Source organism: Sorghum bicolor, chromosome 6 (assembly GCF_000003195.3).
Source record: "Sorghum bicolor cultivar BTx623 chromosome 6, Sorghum_bicolor_NCBIv3, whole genome shotgun sequence".
In the NCBI taxonomy this organism is placed as follows: Eukaryota; Viridiplantae; Streptophyta; class Magnoliopsida; order Poales; family Poaceae; genus Sorghum; species Sorghum bicolor.
Window position 1 is genome coordinate 38,705,093 of NC_012875.2, and position 14,588 is coordinate 38,719,680.

General features: G+C 43.1%; 1 protein-coding gene across 1 annotated transcript; it reads left to right on the forward strand.

Moving 5' to 3' along the window:
- Positions 803-5,958, forward strand: LOC8070972 (probable metal-nicotianamine transporter YSL6). Its single transcript, XM_002446264.2, has 7 exons — positions 803-1,301; positions 2,293-2,465; positions 2,563-2,660; positions 3,665-3,802; positions 3,911-4,100; positions 4,634-4,766; positions 4,843-5,958. Exons 1-7 carry the CDS (start codon positions 956-958, stop codon positions 5,775-5,777), a joined length of 2,013 nt encoding a protein of 670 aa, XP_002446309.1. The 5' UTR covers positions 803-955; the 3' UTR covers positions 5,778-5,958.

The window sequence follows — 14,588 nt, forward strand, 5'->3', positions numbered from 1 at the left end:
CACGTGTGGAATCTCGGGACCTAGTAGGCCCACCGGCCAGCGAAAGAAAGGTCGTACCGTGAAACGAAGGTCTGGAACTGCAGGCCTGGGGAGAATATTTGCATGTTACGGAAACGGGAGATAGGGGGAGACGTGACGCGAGTGCCTTTACAAGTCTCTATCGTCACGCCACCGCCGATGCTGGCCCAAAATTTTTCAACATTTACCATTATATCGAATCTACATTAAATGTATATGAAAACAAAAATTAATTATACAGTTCATCTATAAATTACGAGACGAATCTTTTAAACCTAGTTACTTCATCATTAAACAATGTTTATCAAATAAAAACGAAAATATTACAGTGTTAAAATTCAAAAATTTTTGCAAACTGAACAAAGACACAGCCAGCTCGTCGTGCCTCTGACTACGGGCCCGACTAGTATCCTACCCAATGCGAGGTCGAGCCCCAGGCCAACCCCGCCGCAGACGATCCGGGGCTCGGGGAGCTGCACCAACAACCTTGGAGGCCTTGTAGCCCATTGCCTTGCGACGCCTATGACGCGCGGGTCCCGCTGTCGCCCGTGGTATATCCGGGTCCACGTCGCCATCCCCTGATTCCAGCCGGACCCGGCAAACTACCGAGCCGCCCTAATACCATTTACAATGACATGTGGGTCCACCTTATCCTTTACGGCCCCAAACAGTCCCGGCCCCGCACGTCATGCTCAAGAGCCGTCCGTGTGTGGGTCTCGTGCTGGTTGGTATCCGAAGGAGATTCATTAAAATATATTTAATTAATCCACTGGCAGTTGGCAGGCAACCTCATCGTCATCTACCTCGCTCGCACCACACGCGAAACCGAACAAACAACTCCTACAAAAACAAGAGCGGAGCGTATTTAATTTTAATTTATTAATTACTTTCGTACTAGTATTGGCATTGCCGTTGCCGATACCCACGCCGGCGACCGATGGGATCGGAGGGGGAGATCACGGGCCCGCTCCTCGCGTCCGGCGACAGCGCGCCGGCGGCGGCGCCGGAGGCGGTGCCGCCGTGGCGGGAGCAGGTGACGGCGCGGGGGCTGGCGGTCAGCGCCGTCCTCGGGGTGCTATTCTGCCTCATCACGCACAAGCTCAACCTCACCGTCGGGATCATCCCCTCGCTCAACGTCGCCGCGGGGCTGCTCGGCTACTTCCTCGTCCGCACCTGGACGGCGGCGCTCGAGAGGTTCGGCGTCGTCTCCAAGCCCTTCACCAAGCAGGAGAACACCGTCATCCAGACATGCGTCGTCGCCTGCTACGGCCTCGCCTTCAGCGGTATGTAAAATTATGGTTATTTGTGTGCCTGTCCGGCGGATGGAGGAGCTTGCTTCTTGTCGTCTAGGTAGTATGTAGGTACTCCTGGGCTGCTACCTCTTCCAAATTTTGGTTGACCCCCGTGTACAGGTCTCCATGTTTACCCAGAGTTACGAAGTTACTTTACTCGTTGTTATTTGGATCGGAGTTTATTATTATTTTTTCATCAGGCCTTTAATTGCTGTAATTTATCTGAGTCAGATTGCTGTCAATAATTTACGCCTGGAGTCTAGCTAATAATTTACGCCTGATGAAGTCTAGCCTTTGACCCATGATGATATTTAGATGTTCTTGAGTTCAGTTCAGTTTAATTTGTGTTCAGTTTAGACCGAAGTTCAATTGTTCAAACGTTTGTTTCAGAAGATGGCATATAAAAAAAATTTCTGTTATTTAGGCCTTGTTTAGATCCGATTTTTTTTTGAATTTTGACACTATAGCACTTTCGTTTTTATTTGACAAAAATTCTCCAATCATAAAGTAACTAGTCTTAAAAGATTTGTCTCATGATTTACAGACAAACTATGTAATTAGTTTTTGTTTTCATCTATATTTAATACTCTGCATGTGCCACAAGACTCGATGTGACGGAGAATCTTTGAAAAGTTTTTGGTTTTTGGGGTGAACTAAACAAGGCCTCAGTAGTGCTTCCAGGATTTCATGTACTCCTACCATTCAATGAGCAATAAAAATCCAACAAGGATTTAATTTTGTTTCACATTTGTTGATTCAAACTAGTTTTTGTTAGGGTGATGCTGTGATGATTACCTTATATATTGTTGATATTTATAAATTTATTGGGGAAATTTCACTCGTTAATATCACATTGCTGTTTCATTCAGAGGGTTGGTCACAGTAAATACTTTCCTCCTTTTGCTTGGTCACAATAAATACTTTCTTCCTTTTGCTTTGAATGGTATATTCTTGTTATCAATGACTAATCTTGTGGTTGCAGGGGGGTTTGGAAGTTATATGCTTGCAATGGATCAGAGAACCTATGAGCTTATTGGGCCAGATTATCCCGGTAACAGGGCCGTGGATGTCAAGAATCCTTCACTGGGCTGGATGATTGGGTTCATGTTTGTTGTCAGCTTCCTTGGGCTATTTAGTCTTGTTGCACTACGCAAGGTACTCATTCAGCACTTCGAACCCATGCATCATTCTTGAATGGAGTCGATCAGTTGCATGACTCTGCTGAGCTGTGATCCGTTTTGTTGTTTATTAGGTTATGGTAATTGATTACAAGCTGACTTATCCCAGTGGGACAGCCACGGCTATGTTGATTAATAGTTTCCACACAACCACTGGAGCTGAGCTTGCAGAGTAAGACTTTGCTTAGCATTCAGCTGTGCACCTTAATTTCTATACTCATTTGTTTGGTTTGCAATTTTGCATACAATGATCGTACAAGATTTCTTGTAGACTGTTCCATCCTTAAGATCCCTTTTCTTACCTGCACACCATATATGTCGCATCAAATTGAAAGGAGTCCAATGATGGTTTCTTTGTTTCTAACCTCTCGATGAAACACGTGCAATGCACGTTCTTGATGGTACATGATTTATGCATGACAATGTCGTGACAAGGTCAACAGTTCTTAATCACAGACAAATAAAATGAAATTTTAGAGGTTTCTATGGTCTTTTCAATGTTTATACCAGGTCCTCCAAGTAACAACACACCTCCTATTGCTCCACCGAATTTTTGTTGGATCTCTCAGGCATCAATGAATCATCTTTTGATTTCAATATCATAATGATTTTTCTGAATTTATACCATTCTATACTCCTAGTTGTAAGTCATCAATGAGCTTAGATACCTTCCACATCCAACAATGAAAATGGAAATAACAGGATTTATTCAAAATAAAAAAGGTAGAAGCCACTCAGAAATGGTCTCTTGTCCCTTTGGGACAATGCTCGCTTTTGCTCCTTCCCCCAAGCGAAGCCTAGACCACCCACTCCCACTCCCACATGTAGATGTAGGCAGGCATGGAGGCTTGTTCTTGGAAAAGATGTGCTCAAATGTCAAATGTATGAATTGCATGTGCATGATCGATCCTAACTTAGAAAATAATCCATCTAGAATCAGAAAGAGTGGCACAATTTTGTTCATTTATTTCTGTTTAATTTGTATAGTAACCTAACAAACAGAAATATATTTCTACCCAAAGTTGCTCATACACATTTCATATAACCAATGTAGACACCTATGAAGATGTGTAGGTCAAAATGGAAATATTTGAACTGATTCAGAGTTGAACAAACTGGTTTCATTTTTGTTACTGATTTTTTTTGGTGGCCCTAACTTTTTTTTTATGGTTGCAGCAAGCAAGTCAGGTGTCTTGGGAAGTACTTGAGCATTAGTTTCATCTGGAACTGCTTTAAATGGTTCTTCAGCGGTGTTGGAGATTCTTGTGGTTTCGATAATTTCCCTTCTTTGGGACTTGCAGCATTTAAGAATACGTAAGTTTGACTTCTATGTCTGATTTAATGTCATGAACGTACACAATCCTTTAAGGTGGGATATCATTGCCATGTTCTCCTGAAAACTGATTTTTCCACTTTCTGTAGGTTTTATTTTGATTTCAGCCCAACCTATATTGGATGCGGTCTTATTTGTCCACATATTGTTAATTGTTCTACACTTCTTGGTGCCATCATATCGTGGGGTTTTCTTTGGCCATATATATCCACAAAAGCTGGGGACTGGTATCCAGCTAACCTTGGAAGCAATGACTTCAAAGGACTCTATGGATACAAGGTACGGCGATATATTGTCACATGCCATCAATAATTCTTAATTATTTACTTCATTATATGAAAGTCACTGTAACTCTCTGTGTTCAATCGGTCTAGAGTTAATGAATCAGAAGGCATGAACAATAAAAGGAAATACATTTTCTCCTCACTGTTTTGATAAACCTGAAATTCTGAAATAAATTTTGGCTGTTGATGTGAACCTGGAGTAGCAGTAACAATTATCATACTGCCATATGTTTCATTAGTGGACATAGATTGGTGAGATATGGGTTCAAGACCAATAAAAGGACATACGCATTGCTGAAGGCTCCTACACACCTGGGGCCTGGGGGTCTGGGGAAGAGAATTTCTGGGCAGCCATAAAACCTTGATAGTATTGGAAACTTTGTCATGTACTTATTTAGCGAAAGAGCATGTTGATAGAACATCTAGCTCATTTGTGCCCTACAGATATTTTTGTTTACACGTGATCGGTCTCCACAACTTTATTATGTTTAGCAAAAAGTTAAGCTGCATATTTTCCCTGCATTCCAGGTTTTTATATCTGTATCTGTGATACTTGGGGACGGCCTTTATAACCTCATCAAGATCATTTATGCTACTATCAAGGAAATATTGAATGCGAGGGCTAAGCAAGGAAGACTGCCACTAGTACAAGTTCAAGATGGTATGCTTATTCCTATTTTATACTTCCTATTTTATACATCGATGCAGCAGGATCTTATGCTGTTACTTCTGAACAGGCGATGAAGGCTCAAAATTATCAGCTGAGGAAAAACATCTGAATGAGACATTCATAAGGGACAGTATTCCTCCCTGGCTGGCAGGATCTGGTTATGTTGGCCTTGCAGCAATATCGACTGCAACTGTCCCAATGATCTTCCCACAGATCAAGTGGTACCTTGTCCTCTCAGCATATGTTGTTGCTCCCCTTCTCGCTTTCTGCAACTCATATGGCACTGGCCTGACAGACTGGAACCTTGCATCCACATATGGAAAGATTGGCCTCTTCATTTTTGCCTCATGGGTTGGTCAGAATGGTGGTGTGATTGCTGGTTTAGCAGCCTGCGGTGTTATGATGTCCATCGTATCCACTGCAGCTGATCTCATGCAGGACTTCAAGACTGGTTACCTTACACTCTCTTCCCCTAGGTCTATGTTTGTGTCGCAGCTGATCGGAACCGCCCTTGGTTGTGTCATTGCCCCACTCACCTTTTGGCTTTACTGGTCGGCTTTCGACATTGGTAACCCTGACGGCGCATTCAAAGCTCCATATGCTGTAATCTTCCGTGAGATGTCAATCCTTGGTGTCGAAGGGTTCTCTGCACTGCCTCAGCACTGCCTAGCGATCTGCTCATTTTTCTTCATTGCATCTCTAGTGATCAACCTTCTTAGGGACATCACTCCAAAGAACGTCTCCAGATTCATCCCAATCCCGATGGCTATGGCCATTCCCTTCTACATTGGTGCATACTTTGCCATCGATATGTTCGTTGGGACAGTTATCCTTTTCGTCTGGGAGAGGGTGAACCGCAAGGAGTGTGATGACTTCTCAGGTGCAGTTGCCTCTGGCTTGATCTGTGGTGATGGGATCTGGACTGTTCCTTCTGCGATACTTTCAATCCTTAGGATTGACCCACCAATTTGCATGTATTTCAAGCCATCCGTTAGCAGCTAAAATTGGAACAAGTGTTATCCGTTATCTGGATATCACAAGAGGGCCTACCTGTGTATATCTTTACTACTCCATGTAAATTGTACTAGGAAGAAAAGCTGTAGCCTAATGCAATCTGTCGATTCTTATTCTGTTTTTGCCATGCGATTATGATAATTTGCCTAATGCAATCTGTCGATTCTTATTCTGTTTTTGCCATGCGACTATGATAATTTGGCTTTCATTTATCCTAGTTTTGTCAACTTGTTTAAGCCCTATTTAGATTGGAGATGAAAAATTGTTGGGTGTCATATCGGATGTGTCGGAAGGGAGGGGTTTTTAGAAATTAATAAAAAAATAAATTACATTGCTCGTCTGGAAACAACAAGACAATTTTATTAAGCATAATTAATCTGTCATTAGCACATGTGGGTTAATATAGCACTTAAGGCTAATCATGGACTAACTAGGTTTAAAAGATTCGTCTCGCGATTTTTAACCAAACTGTGTAATTAGTTTATTTTTTTATCTATATTTAATGTTTCATGCATGTGTCTAAAGATTTGATGGGATGGATGAAAATTTTTTGGGCGGGGGGCCTTGTTTTATTTGATATGGTTGAATGATACGTAACTTACTCTTGCACGGAGGGATTTTATGCGAAATCCTTTTATGGAACGTAGGGATTTTTGTTAGGCCCTGTTTAGACTGGAGATGAAAATTTTTTTGGGTGTCTCGGATGTGTCGGAAGGATGTCGGGAGTGGTTTTTAGAAACTAATAAAAAACAAATTACATAGCTCGTCAGAAACTGTAAGACAAATCTATTAAGTATAATTAATCTGTCATTAGCATATGTGGGTTACTGTAGCACTTAAGACTAATCATTGAGTAACTAGGCTTAAAAGATTCGTCTCGCGATTTTCAATCAAACTGTGTAATTAGTTTATTTTTTTATATACATTTAATGTTTCATGCATGAAAGAGCATCTAGGCCCCTAGTGATTTCGGTGATTAATGACATGGTTGATTACTATGACTAACGTGTGTTTTGTAGAGGCAAAGTCATAGGTAAGGTCATGGTAAATAGGTACTCGATGAACAGGGACGTACATGCCTACTTAATAGTGGAAATCGTTTCGGTTTTCAAAGGATGGATGGACATCGTCAAGACTAGACTAGGTCTAAGTGCCATATGGTGAAGGAGGGCACTTAGAGTAGTTTAGGACTTTGTTTTCCTTTGACCGTACTATTAAGAGGGGCTTTGATCTAGTAGCTTGACTTAGGCAAGGCTTTAGGTTTAGATGTGGTGCACACTTGGTAAACCTAGCACTAGGCAGCTCAGAGATAGTCCTTAGATCGAGAGGAACCAAATTCGTTTTGGAGCGATCGCGTTTCGACGAAGTTTGGGTGCCCAAAGGGGCACCGGACGCTCTGTGAGTGCGTCCGGTGAGGTCCCTAGGCGTTAGAACAGGTCAGTGCTTAGGGTTAGGCACCGGACGCACCGGGTAGCGTCCGGTCCCTTACCCAGGGAGCTTGCAAAGTTCCCCTGAGAACCGGACACTAGCACCGGACGCACCGGGTAGCGTCCGGTCCCATGCGCAGGGAGCATGTAAAGTTTCTCCGAGCACCGGACGCTGGGAGTTAGCGTCCGGTGACCTGTCAGAGAAGAGTGCAGGTAGCCGTTATGTCGCACCGGACGCTCGGTGCAGTGCGTCCGGTGCAACATAATGTGCGTCCGGTGACCCCGTTTTCAGTGAAAAACGGTTGGCCGACCTTTGGACTTCGTGGATAGTATTTATACTCCTCCACCTCATCCATGAGACCTCTCTTGCCCATTTGAACATCAGAGAAACTTGTTGTGGAGCAAGAGAGTTGCAAAGAGCCTAGAGAGGATTGAGTTTTGAGTGAATTCTTGAGAGAATCCTCCTCTAGTGAGTTCCAAGAGTCAAGTGTGCATCCACCACTCTCTAGTGCCTTGTTTGGGTCAAGTGAGAGTTCTTTGCTTGTTACTCTTGGTGATCGCCATCACCTAGACGGTTCGGTGGTGATTGGAGGCACGAAGATCACCCGGAGTTCTTGTGGGTGGCTCGTGTCAAGCTTGTGAGTGGTTTTGGGCGATTCACCGCGACGGAGTGTCGAAGAATCAGCCCGTAGAGAGCACTTGGTCCTTGCACGGACCAAGGGGGAGCAAGACCCTTGCGCGGGTGCTCCAACGAGGACTAGTGGAGAGTGGCGACTCTCCGATACCTCGGCAAAACATCGCCGAGCACTTTCTTCCACTACTCCTTTACTTTCTAGCATTTACTTTGTGTTTTTACATTCTTAGAATTGCCATGCTAGAATAGGATTGGAACTAGGTTGCAAAACTTTTATCCGGTAGCTCTCTAAGTCACACTAGGCACAAGGGGTTGAATTGGAGCTTATAGGTTGCTTAAATTTTTAGAGAAGCCCAATTCACCACCCCTCTTGGGCATCTTGATCCTTTCAATTGGTATCGGAGCCTAGTGCTCATTATTTAGGCTTCACCGCCTAGAGAAAGATGTCTAACGGGGATGGACCGCCACCCATGTTCGATGGGAATGACTTCCCGTATTGGAAAATACGGATGGAGTCATACCTTGAGGCATGCGATGTAAAGTGCCTAAAAGCCGCGACCGAAGGGTTTGCCCCTCCGGAAAGAGCCACCGCTCTTACTCCACAAGAGCAAGAAAACGAGAAGTGGAATGCGAAGGCCAAAAACCACATCTTTAGAGGCCTTTGCAAAGAGGTGTTCAACCGAGTTCGGAGCCACAAAACCGCCAATGAACTTTGGAAGGAACTTTGTGCGCTCCACGAGGGAACAAAGAGTGAATGCGAGGAACACTATCACCTAGTGATGAACAAGCTTAATACATTTGAGATGCTTCCTAATGAAAATGCTAATGAAATGTATTCTCGCTTGAATGTCATTGTAGAGGAGCTAAATGGACTTGGGCTTACACAAATGAGTACGGCGGATGTAGCAAGGAAGATACTATATGTGCTTCCCATTGAGAAATATGGGCACATAGTAACTGTGCTCCATCAAGGCGATCTTTCCACCGCTACACCAACCACCATATTGGGGAAGATCAATGCTCATGAGATGTACATGCACATGAACCCTCAAGATGGCTCCCCATCGGCCAAGAAAGAAAAGAAGGACTTGGCTCTCAAAGCTTCTCACAAGGGCAAAGCCAAGAAGATTGAAGTTGAGTCATCAACTTCAAGTGATGATGATGCATCCATTGCCCTCTTGGTGAGAAGAACCACAAAAATGTTGAAGAAGCTCAACAAGAATGGAGTCAACTTTGACTCCAAGAAGAAGAAATTCTTCACAAGTAGCAAGAGGAAGCCCATCTCCGAGATGGATTGCTACAATTGTGGTGAACTTGGGCATCTTGCTCATCAATGTCCAAAGCCCAAGAAGGACAAGTACAAGAAGAAGAACAAAGAGCAAGATGATTCAAGTGATGATGAGAAGAATGACAAGAAGCAATACAAGAAGAAAGGTGGCAAGAAGAAGGAGCATTACAAGAAGAAAAATGGCAAGGCTTACATTGTTGGTGATTGGCTCACCGACATTGAGAGCTCAAGTGGTGACTCCTCCGGCAATGAAAGTGATGATGAGAAGGTTGCCGCCATTGCCATCGATGCTCCATCACCATCATCTTCACCACCATCTACATCCTCTACACACCTATGCCTTATGGCCAAAGGTGACCGGAAGGTACAAAGTGAGGATGAGAGTAGTGAAAGTGATAGTGAATATGAATCACCCTCTTATGATGAACTTGTAAAATTGCTAAACAAATACACAAAAGTTATAAGAAAGACTAGAAGTGAAAATGAAAAGCTTGAACTTGAAAATGACACACTTCTAGCAAAGCTTAAGTCTAGTGATGAGCTTAGAGACCAAAATGAGATCATGACCACTAAGCTCAAGGAGCTCAAACTCTCTCTAAAAGAGCTCAAAGAAAAACATGATAAACTTGAGAGTGTTCATGATGAGCTTATCACTAGATATAGAGCAATGAAAGAAGAACTAACAACTCTAAAAGCAAACTATGACAACCTTGAGATTGCTTATGAACTTGCAATTGATGAAACACATGTTGCTACTAACAATATTGCTAAGCTTGATGTAGCCACATCTTGTGATGACTTACTTGTGGAGAGCACAAGCAAATGTGTTGATTGCAAGGGCAAGAAAGTGGTAGTGGCCGAGAGTTATGAGGACACTATCAAGCTCAAGGATGAAATTGTCATGCTCAAGAAAGAGTTGCAAGAACAAGCCAAGCACAAGACCAATGTGATTGAGTCACTTGATCAAGACAAGAAGCTTGCATATGAGAACAAGTTGCTCAAGGAAGAAAATCAATATCTCAAGCTTGGTTTGATGTATGACAAGCAAGAAGAAGATGAAACATTCATCTTGGATGAGTTAGCTAGCAACAATGACCCAATCATCAAGAAGCTAACTCAAGAGAACAACAAGCTCAAGAAAGAGAAGGAACACCTAACCATGGGGTTAGCAAAGTTCACAAAGGGGAAGGACCTTCAAAGTGAGCTTTTTATGAACACCGTCATGAAGATGGACAAGAGTGGGATTGGCTACAAGGCTCATCAAACAAAGCTCATCAAGTCACTAGCCACTCATGATCAACCAAGCAAGCCAAAGCCCAAGAGATGCTTTGAGTGTGGTCAAGAAGGACACTTTGCTCATGAGTGTAAGGCACCACTACCACCACCCTTGCCCAAGCATGCAAGACCATTTGCCTTCAATGCTCACTACATTGTAAGGAAAGACAAGAGTGGCAAGGTCAAGGTTAGCTTCATGGGACCGCCCAACAAGCAAAGGCCAAAGAAGATTTGGGTGCCAAAGCAACTAGTAGAGAAGGTCAAGGGCCCTAAGCAAATGTGGGTCCCTAAATCTCAAGCTTGATCTCTTGTGTGTAGGTGAACTACAAGACCGGTGGATCACATTGGGTAATTGATAGTGGTTGCACTCAACATATGACCGGAGATCCCCGGATGTTCACCTCTCTTGATGAAGATGTTGACAACCAAGAGAAGATCACATTTGGTGACAATTCAAAAGGCAAGGTCAAAGGATTAGGAAAGGTTGCTATATCAAATGACAACTCCATCACCAATGTGCTCTATGTGCAATCTTTGAGTTTCAACTTGCTCTCGGTTGGACAACTTTGTGATCTTGGATTTGAATGCCTATTCAAGAAGAAGGAAGTAATTGTGACCAAGGAAGATGACAATGAAGTAATTTTCAAAGGGTTCCGGCACAACAACTTATATGTGGTTGACTTCTCATCCAATGAAGTGAATGTCAAGACTTGCTTATTCACCAAGACTTCACTTGGGTGGTTGTGGCATAGAAGGTTAGCACATGTTGGAATGGGCACACTCAAGAAGTTGATGAAGAAAGAATTGATTAGAGGCTTGAAGGATGTGACATTTGAAAAGGACAAACTTTGTAGTGCATGTCAAGCGGGCAAACAAGTTGCAAACACTCATCCAACCAAAGCCTATCTCTCTACTTCAAGAGTGCTTGAGCTACTTCACATGGATTTGTTTGGACCAACCACATATGCTAGTCTTGGAGGCAACAAATATTGCTTGGTCATAGTTGATGATTTCTCCCGGTACACTTGGACATTCTTCTTGCAAGACAAGGCCGAAGTTGCATCAATATTCAAGAAGTTTGCAAAGAATGCCCAAAATCAATTTGATGTGAAGATCAAGAAAATTAGAAGTGACAATGGAAAAGAATTTGACAACACCAACATTGAAGAGTATTGTGATGAAGTGGGAATCAAGCATGAGTTCTCCTCAACATACACACCACAACAAAATGGGGTTGTAGAAAGAAAGAACCGGACATTGATCACCTTGGCAAGAACAATGCTAGATGAGTATAACACTTCGGAGAAGATGTGGGCCGAGGCAATCAACACTGCATGCTATGCTTCAAACCGGCTCTTTCCTCACAAGTTCCTAGAGAAGACACCATATGAGTTGCTCAATGGGAAGAAACCCGATGTCTCATTCTTTAGAGTGTTTGGATGCAAGTGCTACATCTACAAGAAGTGCCAACACTTGGGAAAGTTCCAAAGAAGATGTGACATTGGCTACTTGGTTGGCTATTCATCAAAGTCCAAAGCATATAGGGTCTTTAACCATGCCACAAACATGGTTGAAGAAACATTTGATGTTGAATTTGATGAAACTAATGGCTCCCAAGGAGCAAGTGATAATCTTGATGATGTAGGTGGTGAACCATTGAGGGACGCCATGAAGAACATGCTGGTGGGAGACATCAAGCCTAAAGAAGAAGATGATGATGTGCAAGTCATTGAGCCACCATTCACCTCACAAGGTCCACAAGATGAAGACAAGGATGTGAGAGATGCTCATGAAGACACCCAAGTCACTCATGAGCAAGCGGTGGCACAAGCACAAGATGTTGATGCTCCCCAACCAACCCCTCAAGTGGCACCAAGAAGAACATCACATCTCCTCCAAGATCACTCTCAAGATCTCATCATCGGGAGTCCATCACGTGGTGTAACTACTCGTTCTAGACATGCTTTATTTATTGAACATCACGCTTTTGTATCTCTTGAAGATGAACCAAAGACTATAGAGGAAGCTCTTCGTGATGCGGATTGGATCATGGCCATGCAAGAGGAGTTGAACAACTTCTCTCGCAACCAAGTATGGACACTTGAAGAGCGACCCAAAGATGCAAGAGTGATTGGAACAAAGTGGGTCTTCCGGAACAAGAAGGATCATCAAGGCAAAGTGGTGCGCAACAAGGCAAGACTTGTGGCAAAAGGCTTTTCATAAGTGGAAGGTCTTGACTTCGGTGAAACCTTTGCACCGGTGGCAAGACTTGAAGCAATCTGTATCCTACTTGCATATGCATCTAGTCATAACATCAAGTTATTTCAAATGGATGTGAAAAGTGCCTTTTTAAATGGTTATATTAATGAGCTTGTCTATGTTGAGCAACCCCCCGGTTTTGGAGACCCTAGGTACCCCAAGCATGTCTACCGGTTGTCCAAGGCTCTCTATGGTCTCAAGCAAGCTCCTAGAGCTTGGTATGAGAGGCTTAGGGACTTCCTCATTGAGAAGGGCTTCAAGATTGGGAAAGTTGACACAACACTCTTCACCAAGAAAATGAATGGGGAAATCTTCATTTGTCAAGTTTATGTTGATGATATTATTTTTGGCTCTACTAATGAAGATTTTTGCAAGGAATTTGGTGATTTGATGTCCAAGGAGTTTGAGATGTCCATGATTGGCGAGCTATCCTTCATCCTAGGATTTCAAGTCAAGCAAATGAAGGAAGGAGTCTTCATCTCTCAAGAGAAGTACACTCAAGATCTTCTAAAGAGATTCAAGATGATGGATTGCAAGCCAATCAAGACTCCCATGGCGTCAAATGGGCATCTCGACTTGGATGAGGGAGGTAACCCTATTGACAAGACTCTCTATCGCTCCATGATAGGAAGTCTACTCTACCTCACCGCATCTAGGCCCGATATAATGTTTAGTGTGTGTATGTGTGCAAGATATCAAGCCATGCCTATGGAATCTCACTTGATTGCGGTCAAGAGAATTCTTAGGTATCTAAAATACACACCTTGCCTAGGCTTGTGGTATCCCAAAGGTGCAAGATTCCAACTTGTAGGCTATTCCGATTCGGATTATGCCGGGTGCTGGATTGATAGAAAAAGCACATCCGGAGGGTGCCACTTCCTAGGTAGATCACTTGTCTCTTGGATGTCAAAGAAATAAAATAGTGTTGCCTTGTCAACGGCCGAGGCGGAATACATTGCCGCCGGTGCTTGTTGTGCACAAATACTCTACATGAAACAAACTTTGCTAGACTATGAAGTAGTACTAGACAAAGTACCTTTGTTGTGTGACAACGAAAGTGCCGTAAAACTTGCAAACAACCCGGTTCAACACACCCGCACAAAACATATTGACATCCGCCACCATTTCCTTAGGGATCACATTGCTAAAGTTGACATATCCCTAGAGAATGTGGGAACGGAAAATCAATTGGCGGATATCTTCACAAAACCCCTAGATGAAGCTAGGTTTTGTATGTTGAGAAATGAACTTAATGTGCTTGACCTATCCAACTTCACTAAAAGATAAAAGTTGTGTGTTGAATCTTGTAAATAACTTTTGCTTTGCATATCATGCATACTAAAACTAAAAATATAACTTGCGTGTAGGGCTTGTCTAATATGGTTAAGATAACCCCCTTGTGTGTGTGAAAAAGCTTAACCTTGGATCAAACTTGACAAGCATTAGTTTACTTTCAAGTATTGCATTACAACTCATATCATGTGCTTGCTTGTTAGTTGATTGTTTCTTTTCGGTTATTCGTTGAGCATCCGCTGTGTTCGTCCATAGATAGGGGGAGCATTCAAAGCTCATTATGATTCAAACCCCTAGCTTTATGGCCATACGATGCTCCTTGGTGATTTTCTCGAACTATTTTCATAAAAACTACTAAGCCTATGACTAAATATTTGTGAAAATTTGAGGGTTTGAGAGAAGTCACTCATACCAGTTCCATTTGGTGTTTATTTGTGTGCTTTTGAAGATGGAACTTGGTTGGGTCAAAGTCAGACGTGGTGCTTAGTCCAAAAAGTGCTCAGAGGAGCACCGGACGATGCACCGGACGCTGCCTCTAAGCGTCCGGTGCGGTGAGTGTGCCAGGCTACACGCACCGGACGCAGGAACAGTATCCCTGTAGCGTTCGGTGTTGTGCGTCCGGT